Source organism: Leucopleurus acutus (genome assembly GCF_964270905.1).
Source record: "Leucopleurus acutus genome assembly, chromosome: 3".
In the NCBI taxonomy this organism is placed as follows: domain Eukaryota; kingdom Metazoa; phylum Chordata; class Mammalia; order Artiodactyla; family Delphinidae; genus Leucopleurus; species Leucopleurus acutus.
In genome coordinates, this window is record NC_139145.1 from 112380740 (window position 1) to 112393497 (window position 12758).

The 12758-nt window shown below is 36.1% G+C and overlaps 1 protein-coding gene across 1 annotated transcript in view; it reads right to left on the reverse strand.

Moving 5' to 3' along the window:
- MSH3 (mutS homolog 3) overlaps positions 1–12758 on the reverse strand; it is a 183914-nt gene that overhangs the window by 81156 nt on the left and 90000 nt on the right. The window contains exons 14-15 of the mRNA XM_082836378.1: positions 1177–1364; positions 279–447 (exon numbers count right to left, since the gene is read on the reverse strand). Coding sequence (XP_082692504.1) covers positions 279–447; positions 1177–1364 — 357 coding nt within the window. The remainder of the gene's footprint in view (positions 1–278; positions 448–1176; positions 1365–12758) is intronic.

The window sequence follows — 12758 nt, forward strand, 5'->3', positions numbered from 1 at the left end:
TTCTCTACAATTTCAATAGATAATATTAAAACACATGTAACATTAAGTTCCATGGTTTTACCGAGACTAAAGTAAATAAGCAAACCAAATACTGTTATTAAAAGAAAATTCTTATCAAAACAAGCTATTACAATATATTTCCAAGAAACAAAACAGAAAATCTGAAAAAAAAAGAAAACAATAATACTTTCATCTATCCTCAGATTTTTATTTACATTTTAAAATATCCTTTCCAATTGAGAAAAACTAATGTAAAAGAAAAGTATGTTTGATACTACCTCCTGTCCTGATACTGTCACATATTGTGCAGAAGGATTTTTTAGTATTTTTCGTATTTCTTGCAAATGTGTTTGGATCTTGTCAGTAACTTCCTGAATTTCGTCCTTCCTCTTTTTTATTAAAGGGAAGTGAGAAAGGTCTTTGAATAATTCGGTTTTATCCCCAATCCTAAAAAAATGAGAAAATGCAAATACATATATTAAAGCATATTACTTATACCAATTAACAATTATTTTTCAAAACATAATGAAAGACCAAAGGGTAGGAAGTCAGGAGAACACGATTTTAATTCCAGCTCTTCCACTAAATACTTATGGGTGAGTTTCTTAATTTCTTTGAAGACAGACAAAATTACCCTAACATTATTTTCATTTTGCAAGTTCATGATTGCCATGGTGAAACCAAGAGATGAAATTCAACATTTCATGTTGTATATTCAGAAAATAAACACTAATGTAAATACTGCCAAATCTTTTTTCTTATACATAGAGTTCTTTGTGGGATAAATTGTAAAACGACTACTCCTTAGAGGATAACTTTCCTTCCACAATTTCTGAATATAAAGCAGAGGATCTCTGGATATCTAGCAAATAAGCACAAGATGCCATCTGCCATCTATTTTTGGATTATTAAACTGCTACTACTTGCTCGGCCTGGACTTTACCTTTTCATCACCTGATACCTGGAGAAGTACCACATTTGTTCTGTGTGACGGAACTGCCTAAACACTAAGTGTTATTTCCAGCTGTAATATAGAGCCTTTAGTATCCGATCACATTTCTAGTTTTACATGCAACTTCTATCATTACTTCTATAGAAGCTTAAGTATCCACACATCAAATGGCAAATACATTACTTTCACTGCTAGAAAGGAAGAACTAAGGGTCTGCTACTTACTTGGCAGCTTGTTCATTGAGAATCTTTAAGTAATGCTCCACTGGACTGAGGAGTTCAGGAATTTCTGAAATAAATGTCTGGAGCAACTCTGACTGAACATGGGAATTAACAGCAGGTATTAGTGCTTGAAATTCTGACTTCAGGTGATACAGGGTTTTGACAATCAGGAAGAACTCTTGCGTAGAACACTGAAAATAGAAATATTTTTCCTAAATAGCATAACATATGTGAAAATGAAATATAGTTAGTGGTCGTTTTAAAGGTAGAATCAGAATAAAAGAAAATTTTAATTTACTGTATAAATTAGTTAATTGAAATAAAGTTTTTGTTGATATGTCCTAAATGTTAATAGTTTAAGCATTTTATAAGATAATATTTTCAAGCTATAAAGAAAATAATTTGAGTCAAGGATAGGAAAGCCAATACTTGTTCAGTATTTTTTCATTTTAAAATATGTTGACCATATAACAAAAATACAGTAAACAATGTCGCAAATAAAAAGAATAATTCTGAGAAAATATCTGCAAAACATTTAAGAGATAAAGGGCAAAATTCTCTCAAGTATAATGAGGTTTTACAAATTGACATGGAAAAGATGAATGATCCAAAGAATAGTGGCTAAACGAACTGACTATGAAGCTCATAGAAAAATATGTCCAATAAGCACATGATTAATGTCACATATAATTAGGATAAGCAAATTAAAATGACAAGATAGCATTTTTCACTCATCAGAATGTCAAAGATTTTAAAGTATGATAATAGCTAAGTCACATAGAGTGTGAAAAATGACACTTTTATATACTACTAGTAGAGGCGTAACTTTCTTGAAGAGCAATTTGGCATATATTTATAATAAAAAGTGTATATACCCTTTGACTAAACAATTCCACTTTAAAGGATTTAACTAAAATTATTTTTCACAAGTAGTGAAAATCTTTACAGTAGCACTGTTGGTAATAATATTAAAAAGATGAATAAGAAACAAGTATCCAGCAATTGAGATATTAGGAAAAACTCATTCAATGTGATACTATAAAACAGTTAAAAAACTTAGACATCTGTAAATACTGATGTGCAGGTTGATATGGAACTCTGTAGTTTCAACATATATTAAATATACATAGTATATGTTTACACTATATACCATATATGTATTTACACAGTAAAATATCATTTGTGATTCTTTGAACTATATATATTATTCTACAGAAATAAAAGTATAAATTGAAAATTTCTGGAAAGTACACATGTAACCTTCTCTAGTTACCTCTGGGTAGTGGATATGTAGGAGGGTGGTAAAGGGAGACTTTTTACTCTTTATTTTACACTCCTGTATACTGTTGTAATTTTGTAACATGAACGTGAATAATTTTTTCAGGGGCGTATAGTTGTTTTACAATGTTGTGTAACTTTCTACTGTACAGTGAAGGGGAGTTCCCTGTGCTATATATCATGCTCTTATTAGTTATCTATTTTATACATATTAGTGTATGTATGTCAAACCCAATCTTCCAATTCACCCCACCACCGCCCCCACCACTCTCCCCCCTTGGTGTCCATACATTTGTTCTCTATATCTGCGTCTCTATTGCTGCATTGCAAACTCTTTATCTGTATCATTTTTCTAGATTCCACATATATTCGTTAATATACAATATTTGTTTTTCTCTTTCTGACTTACTTCACTCTGTATGACAGTGTGCAGATCCATCCACGTCTCTACAAATTACCCAATTTCATTCTTTTTATGGCTGAGTAATATTCCATTGTATATACGTACCATATCTTCTTTATCCATTTGTCTATCGATGGGCATTTAGGTGTGTCCATGACCTGGTCATTATAAATAGTGCTGCAATGAACACTTGGGTGCATGTGTCTTTTTGAATTATGGTTTTCTCTGGGTATATGCCCAGTAGTAGGATTGCTGGGTAATATAGTAATTCTATTTTTAGTTTTTTAAGGAACCTCCACACTGCTCTCCATAGTGGCTGTATCAATTTACATTCCCACCAACAGTGCAAGAGGGTTCCCTTTTCTCCACACCCTCTCCAGCATTTACTGTTTGTAGATTTTGTGATGATGTCCATTCTAACTAGTGTGAGGCGTTACCTCATTGTAGCTTTCATTTGCATTTCTCTAATAATTAGTGATGTTGAGCAGCTTTTTATTGCCTCTTGGCCATCTGTATGTCTTATTTGGAGAAATGTCTATTTAGGTCTTCCACCCATTTTTGGATTCGTTTGTTTATTTTTTTCATGTTGAGCTGCATGAACTGTTTATATATTTTGGAGATTAATCCTTTGTCCGTTGATTTGTTTGCAAATATTTTCTCCCATTCTGAGCGTTGTCTTTTCATCTTGTTTATAGTTTCATTTGCAGTGCAAAAAATTTAAGTTTCATTATATCCCATTTGTTTATTTTTGTTTTTATTTCCATTACTCTGGGAGGTGGGTCAAAAAAGATCTTGCTGTGATTTATGTCAGAGTGTTCTTCCCACGTTTTCCTCTAAGAGTTTTATAGTGTCTGGTCTTACATTTAAGTTTTAATCCATTTTGAGTTTATTTTTGTGTATGGTGTTAGTGGAGTGTTCTAATTTCATTGTTTTACATGTAGCTGTCCAGTTTTCCCAGTGTCACTTATTGAAGAGACTGTCTTTTTCTCCATTGTATATCCTTGCCTCCTTTGTCAGAGATAAGTTGACCATAGGTGCGTGGGTTTATCTCTGGGATTTCTATGCAGTTCCATTGATCTATATTTCTGTTTTTGTGCCAGTACCATATTGTCTTGATTACTGTAGCTTTGTAGTATAGTCTGAAGTCAGGGAGTTTGATTCCTCCAGCTCCGGTTTTTTTCTCAAGATCACTTTGGCTATTCGGGGTCTTTTGTGTTTCCATACAAATTGTAAGATTTTTTGTTCTACTCCTGTGAAAAATACCATTGGTATTTTGATAGGGATTGCACTGAATCTGTGGATTGCTTTTAGTAGTACAGTCAAATTTTCACAATATTGATTCTTCCAATCCAAGAACATGCTATATCTCTCCATCTGTTTGTGTCATCTTTGATTTCTTTCATCAGTGTTACAGTTTTCTGAATACAGGCCTTTTACCTCCTTAGATAGGTTTACTCCTAGGTATTTTATTCTTTTTGTTGTAATGGTGAATGGGATTGTTTTCTTAAATTTCCTTTCAAATTTTTCATTGTTAATATATAGGAATGCAAGAGATTTCTGTGCATTAATTTTATTTCCTGCAACTTTACCAAATTCACTGATTAGCTCTAGTAGTTTTCTGGTGGCATCTTTGGGATTTTCTGTGTATAGTATCATGTCATCTGCAAACAGTGACAGTTTTACTTCCTCTTTTCTAATTTGTAGTCCTTTTATTTCTTTTTCTTCTCTGATTGCCATGGGTAGGACTTCCAAAACTATGTTGAGTAATAGTGGCAAGAGTGGACATGCTTGTCTTGTTCCTGATCCTAGAGGAAATGCTTTCAGTTTTTCACCATTGAGAATGATGTTTGCTGTGGGTTTGTCATATATGACCTTTATTATGTTGAGGTAGGCTCCCTCTATGCCCACTTTCTGGAGAGTTTTTATCGTAAATGGGTGTTGAATTTTGTCAAAAGCTTTTTCTGCATCTAGTGAGATGATCATATGTTTTTTATTCTTCAATTTGTTAATATGGTGTATGACATTAATTAATTTGCATTTATTGAAGAAGCCTTGCATTCCTGGGATAAATCCCACTTGATCATGGTGTAGATCCTTTTAAATTGTTGTATTCTGTCTACTAGTATTTTATTGAGGATTTTTGCATCTATATTCATCAATGATATTGGTGTGTAATTTTCTTTTTTTGGTCGTACCTTTGTCTGATTTTGGTATCAGGATGATGGTGGCCTCATAGAAAGAGTTTGGGAGTGTTCCTTCCTCTGCAATTTTTTGCAAAAGTTTGAGAAGGATGGGTGTTAGCTCTTCTCTAAATGCTTGATAGAATTCACCTGTGAAGCCATCTGGTCCTGGACTTTTGTTTGCTGGAAGATTTTTAATCACAATTTCAATTTCATTACTTGTGATTGGTCTGTTTATATTTTCTATTTCTTTCTGGTTCACTCTTGGAAGATTATACTTTTCTAAGAATTTGTCCATTTATTACAGCTTGTCCATTTTATTGGCATAGATTTGCTTGTAGTACTCTCTTAGGATGCTTTGTATTTCTGCAGTGTCAGTTGTTACTTCTCCTTTTTCATTTCTAATTTTACTGATTTGAGTTTTCTCCCTCTTTTTCTTGATGAGTATGGCTAATGGTTTATCAATTTTGTTTATCTTCTCAAAGAACCAACTTTTCGTTTTATTGATCTTTGCTATTGTTTTCTTTGTCTCTATTTCATTTATTCCTGCTCTGATCTTTGTGATTTCTTTCCTTCCACTAACTTGAGGTTTTTTTGTTCTTCTTTCTCCAGTTCCTTTAGGTGTAAAGTTAGTTTTTTTTTTGTTTTTTTTTTTTGTGGTATGTGGCCCTCTCACCACTGTGGCCTCTCCCGTCGCGGAGCACAGGCTCCAGATGCGCAGGCCCAGCGGCCATGGCTCACGGGCCCAGCCTCCCCGCAGCACGCGGGATCCTCCCAGACTGGGGCACAAACCCGCATCCCCTGCCTTGGCAGGCGGACTTTCCACCACTGCACCACCAGGGAAGTCCTAGATTTTTTATTTGAAATTTTTCTTGTTTCTTGAGAGAGGATTGTATTGCTATAAACTTCCCCATTAGAACTGCTTTTGCTGCATCCCATAGGTTTTGGATCGTCGTGTTTCCATTGTCATTTGCCTCTAGGTATTTTTTTATTTCCTCTTAGATTTCTTCAGTGATATCTTGGTTATTTAGTAGCATATTGTTTAGCCTCCATGTGTTTGCATTTTGCACGGTTTTTTACCTGTAATCTCATTGTGTTGTGGTCAGAAAAGATGCTTGATATGATTTCAATTTTCTTAAATTCACTGAGGCTTGATTTGTGACCCATGATGTGATCTATCCTGGAGAATATTCTGTGTGCACTTGAGAAGAAAGTGTAATCTGCTGTTTTCGGATGGAACGTCCTATAAATATTAATTAAATCTATTTGTTCTATTGTGTCATTTAAAGCTTATATTTCCTTATTAATTTTCTGCCTGGATGATCTGTCCATTGGTGTAAGTGAGGTGTTAAATTCCCCCACTATTACTGTGTTACTGTCAATTTCCTCTTTTATAGCTGTTAGCATTTGCCTTATGTATTGAGGTGCTCCTTTGTTGGGTGCATATATATTTACAATTGTTATGTCTTCTTAGATTGATCCCTTGGTCATTATGTAGTGTCCTTCCTTGTCTTGTAATACTGTTGATTTTAAAGTCTACTTTATCTGAGTACTGCTACTTCAGGTTTCCTTTGATTGTCATTTGCATGGAATATCTTTTTCCATCCCCTCACTTTCAGTCTGTATGTGTCCCTAGGTCTGAAGTGGGTCTCTTGTAGACAGCATATATATGGGTCTTGTTTTTGTATCCATTTAGCCCATCTGTGTCTTTTGGTTGGGGCATTTAATCCATTCACATTTAAGGTAATTATTGACATGTATGTTCCTCTTATCATTTTCTTAATTATTTTGGGTTTTTTAGGTCTTTTTCTTCTCTTGTGTTTCCTGCTTAGAGACGCTCCTTTAGCATTTGTTGTAGAGCTGGTTTGGTGGTTGGTGCTGAATTCTCTTAGCTTTTGCTTGTCTGTAAAGCTTTTGATTTCTCCATCAAATCTGAATGAGCTCCTTGCTGGGTACAATAATCTTGGTTGTAGGTTCTTCACTTTCATCATTTTAAATATATCGTACCACTCCCTTCTGGCTTGCAGAGTTTCTGCTGAGAAATCAGCTGTTAACCTTATGGGAGTTCCCTTGTGTGTTTTTTTTCCTTTGTTGCTTTTAATAATTTCTCTTTTTCTTTAATTTTTGTCAATTTGATAACTATGTGTCTCGGTGTGTTTCTCCTTGGTTTTATCCTACCTGGGACTCTCTGTGCTTCCTGGACTTGGGTGGCTATTTCCTTTCCCATGTTAGGGAAGTTTTCGACTATAATCTCTTCAAACATTTTCTCGGGTCCTTTCTCTCTCTCTTCTCCTTCTGGGACCCCTATGATGCGAATGTCGGTGCATTTAATGTTGTCCCAGAGGTCTCTTAGGCTGTCTTCATTTCTTTTCATTCTTTTGTCTTTATTCTGTTCTGCAGCAGTGAATTCCACCATTCTGTCTTCCAGGTCACTTATCCGTTCTGCTGCCTCAGTTATTCTGCTACTGATTCCTTCTAGTGTATTTTTCATTTCAGTTATTATATTGTTCATCTCTGTTTGTTTGTTCTTTAATTCTTCTAGGTGTTTGTTCTTTAATTCTTCTAGGTCTTTGTTAAACATTTCTTGCCTTTTCTCGATCTTTGCCTCCATTCTTTTTCCGAGGTCCTGGATCATCTTCACTGTCACTATTCTGAATTCTTTTTCAGGAAAGTTGCCTACCTCCATGGATTTAGTTTTTTTTCTGGGGTTTTATCTTGTTCTTTCATCTGGTACATAGTCCTCTGCCTTTTCATTTTGTCTATCTTTCTGTGATTGTAGTTTTTGTTCTGCAGGCTGCAGGACTGTAGCTCTTTTTGCTTCTGCTGTCTTCCTTCTGGTGGATGAGGCTATCTAAGAGGCCTGTGCAAGCTTCCTGATGGGAGCGACTAGTGGGTAGAGCTAAGTGTTGCTCTGGTGTGCAGAGCTCAGTATAACTTTAATCCACCTGCCTGCTGATGGGTGGGCCTGTGTTCCCTCCCTGTTGATTGTTTGGCCTGAGGTGACCCAGCACTGGAGGCTACAGGCTCTTTGGTGGGGCTAATAGCAGACTCCAGGAGGGCTCACACCAATGAGTACTTCCCAGAACTTCTGCTACTAGTGTCCTTTCCTGGCGGTGAGCCACCCCCCGCTTCTGCAGGAGACCCTCCAACACTAGCAGGTAGGTCTGGTTCAGTTTCCTATGGGGTCACTGCTCCTTCCCCCTGGGTCCTGGTGCACACATTACTTTGTGTGTGCCCTCCAAGAATGGAGTCTCTGTTTCCCCCCAGTCCTGTCAAAGTCCTGCAATCAAATCCTACTGGCCTTCAAAGTCCAGTTCTCTGGGGATTCCTCCTCCCATTGCCAGACCCCAGGTTGGGAAGCCTGACATGGGGCTCAGAACCTTCACTGCAGTGGGTGGACTTCTGTGGTATAATCGTTCTCCAGTTTGTGAATCGTCCACCCAGCAGCAATGGAATTTGATTTTACTGTGATTGAACCCCTTCTACCGTCTCACTGCGGTTTCTCCTTTGTCTTTGGAATGTGGGGTATCTTTTTTGGTGAGTTCCAGTGCCTTTCTGTCGATGACTGTTCAGCAGTTAGTTGTAATTCTGGTGCTCTCACAAGAGGGAGTGAGCACACGTCCTTCTACTCCATCTTCGAACGTGAATAATTTTTACTTTTGGAGCTTGGGATAAAGAGTATGTGCTAAACATGTGCATCTAATTTCACTCTGTCTTGAAGCTACAGACCAAGATTGTTTTAAAAGTCACGAAACCTCAAGATTAGGAGAAAAAACAACAGCAACAATCCCTTAGAAGCTACAAAGAAAATGGACTAACAGTAATTGACTTAGAAGCCTCAAGGTAATTGAATCTTAAGCAGCTATGAGGAAAAGTAGGACCCCACTTGAGTTATACCCAGAATCCTAAGACTCAGGAACTGGTGGCACAAAGTGGAAGTGGAAGCTGGAAGTAGGGGAGTTGGGAGGGGAGAAAACAACTGGTTGAAAGTGAAGTAAGCAGCAATTAAATCCCTCAATCCCCTATTCCTCTATATGCTACTAAACTACCACCATTTTCCTACCCTACAGAAGACTACAGTTGACCCTTGAACAATGTGGAGGTTAGGGGTGCCAACCCTTCACACAGTCAAAAATCTGAATATAACTTTACAGTCAGCCCTGCATATTTGTGTTTCTACATCCATGGATTCAACCAACCATGGATCATGTAGTACTGTAGTACATATTTATTGAAACAAATCTGCTATAAGAGGACACGCACAGTTCAAACCCACGCTGTTCAAGGGTCAACTGTAGTTTTCTTCTCTGGAGAAGGTAAAACATAGGGTGTGTGTACCAGCTTCAGGCACAGTGAAGAATGAGAGTACCACCAAAAGCAAGGGATTAAAGGAATGAGTACAAACTGAATGCTGAGATTCCCAGCTGTCCCCATTGAGCTCCCAGAACATTAGCAGTCAGAAAACTGAAAGAGTCCCTGGGGAATCTCACAAGCCCAAGAGGAAAATTCTAAAGATACCATATACCAGGAGTTCCCCCAATAAGTGGACCATTGAGTTCACACTACAGTTCACCTCATAATTTGCAAGCCACATTCAACTACACAGACCTTGCTATTGGCATTTTAGTTCCCCACTCTTTAAAAATGATCGGACAGATTAAAAATTCTAACATGAAATGCAAAAATTAAAACAATCAATTAATGGACCAACAAATACTAGAAGAAATACAGCCTATACAGGTAGAAGAAATCTTCTAAAAAAAAATGGTAACAATATCCTCAGTTAAACAGAGACTATTGAAATAAGAGTACTGAAATAAACAGAGAATCATGAAGTAAGAATGGCATGTTATTTTTTTTTAAAAAAGAAACATTCAGAGAATAAGAAAACAACCAAAAATTTTTAGAACTTGAACTATCAGAGTAGAAATGAAAAATGCAACAAAAGAGGCAGAAGATCAACGTGATAAAATTTCCAAGAAGGTAAAGCAAAAGTGTAAAGAGATGGAAATACAGAAGAAAGTTCGATAATCAGTCCAGAAGATTCAATCAACTCAAATAATAGAGCTGCAGAAAGAAAGAAATCATCAAAAAATAATTCAGAGATGTGTTACATATATACAGTGGACTACTACTCAGCCATAAAAAAAGAATGAAATAATGCCATTTGCAGCAACATGGATGGACTTAGAGATTATCATACTAAGTGAAGGAAATCAGAAAGAGAAAGACAAATACCATATGATTATCACTTATACGTGGAATCTAAAATATGACACAAATGAACCTATCTATGAAACAGAAACAGACTCATGGACATAGAGAATAGACTTGTGGTTGCCAAGAGGGAGGGGGTTGGGGGAGGGGTGGAGTGGGAGGTTGGGGTTAACACATGTAAGCTATTATATATGGAACAGATAAACAACAAGGTCCTACTGTATAGCACAGAGAACTATATTCAATATCCTGTGATAAACCATAATGGAAAAGAATACATTAAAAAAAGAATGTGTGTATATGTATATATATACATATATATATACATATACACATATCTGAATCACCTTGTTGTACAGCAGAAATTAACACATTGTAAATCAACTATACTTCAATAAAAAAAAAATTTGAATTTATAATTGTGCTTCCAAACTTCAAATAATAATAATAATTCAGAAAAATTTCCCAGAACTTGGTTGCCAGCTTGAAAGGGCCCAATACAATGAATTAAAACAGAACCAAATCATGGCAAATCACCATGAAATTTTAAAACACTGGAGACAGAGAGAATCTTCCGTTTCCAGAAGGAGAGAAAAAAAGAACAACAACAACAAAAAGTCACACAAAGAATCAGGAACCAGTATGGCTTCAGACTGTTTAACAACAATAGTAGAAGCTATTGAAGAAGACAATGAAGTAACACAAAATTCTGAAGGAAAATAATTTATAGCTTAGAATTTTTATACCCAACCAAACTACCAATCAAATGTGAGAGTAAAAGAAAAAAGACATTTCCAGACATCTATGTTTCAAAACTTACTTCCAGTGCCCTTTCTCAGGATGTTTCTAGAGAACGTACTCTACCAAAATGATGGAATAAACCAAGAGGAAGTTATGGAATACAGAAAACAGAAGATTCAGTTCAAGGGAAATAAAGGGAATCTAAGAAGACAGCTATTCAACAGGTATAGCAGGGCAACCAGTCCAGGTTGGATCAGGTAGGAAGGCTCAAGAAAATGAAATTAACAGAATATTTGATGAAAATAAATATCTGGAGATGAGAGGACAATGTAAGTTTGAGTTAATGATAAGTACACAACATAAATAGTATATATATACACACACACACACATATATACACATATATGTATAAATGGATGAATGCTAAGAACATATTTAGAAAGATAATAATTAACTACAAGGAATGAAGTAAATTACGCAAAAAGAAAAAAAAGGAAGTTAGGTCCACCTGAACAAAAGCTGAGTTCAAAATGCATCATAAAGCACCTTTTCTCCAGAAAGGCCATGGCTTGCTGGGAAAGATACATACAGGAAGCTGCACTGTTTGTATAAATGTGCAGCCTAGAATTAATTTACAGCCTAGAATTGACCTAGAGTCATTTAATAGTACATGCTAATAAAAGAGCAAAAATTAACATTTTCAATAGAATTTCTGAATAATAATGTCTTGTAATTATTGTAATTTGATAAGCAAAAAAGGGGATTGATGGTTCACGTTCAGGTATGATATAAAGTTTAAGTCAGCAACAGAAGCAAGGTGAAAACCAGAAGTGCTTGCAATCAAGTCCTAAGTGCCCATGGCAGGTTGCTCCCAAACTTCTTAAGCAAAATGACTCAATGGAGCTGCAAGAAAGCTGAGGATGAGGGTAAAACAGTTGCTCCTGGAGTCGCTCATGTTCAACCCCATTTCTGGCAGCAACCTTCTCTGTGGAAGAGCTTGAGAACACATGCCCAAGTGCAGAGGCAGGTCATCACAGGACTGGAAGAACCCCAGCCTAAGCTCCATACTGAACACATGGCTTTGGGCTTCTACCAGTCTAGCTATGAAACTATTCTCGCCTACAAAATTCTGGAAACACTCTCCTTTCAACATTTACTAAGTGCTATAATCCTTTAAATGTATTCACCACCCTTAGCACTTATGTATCATTTTCTTACAAAATAGTTATTGAGCAGTTAATATGAATTCCTATGACTACCACTATTTTCTAAGATTTAAATTTGAAGTCTTACTATCAAAAGAAATGCTTATTTTATTTAAGAGTCGGCCCACTTGGTATCCTCTATTATTATCAACATAAAAATACCTATTTGTGCCTATTCCACGACACTTTCCACACAGCCAGATGGCCTAGGCCTACCACTTCCACAACATCCAAACCGTGTTCCTTACCATTTTCTGAATTTCACATAATTGGCACAATCTGTACCCAGGATATCACTCACCATTTGGTGCATACAGCAGAAGCTTATTTAGAGTAATCTAATGATAAAGAACAGACATGTGTTTGATGGTATGTTCCAAGAGCCAGCTAACTAATCTATAAAAATTTGCTTTAAAGCAGTCAGACTTCCTAAAGTTGGTCTGTTACCAAATCATTTCTAATCTTCGCTTTTCAAATCAATCTTTAGGCACATTCTTGTGTAAACACTGAAACAGCAACAAGGAACAGCTTCTGAGTGAGTCACAAGTCCCTTTAGTATAG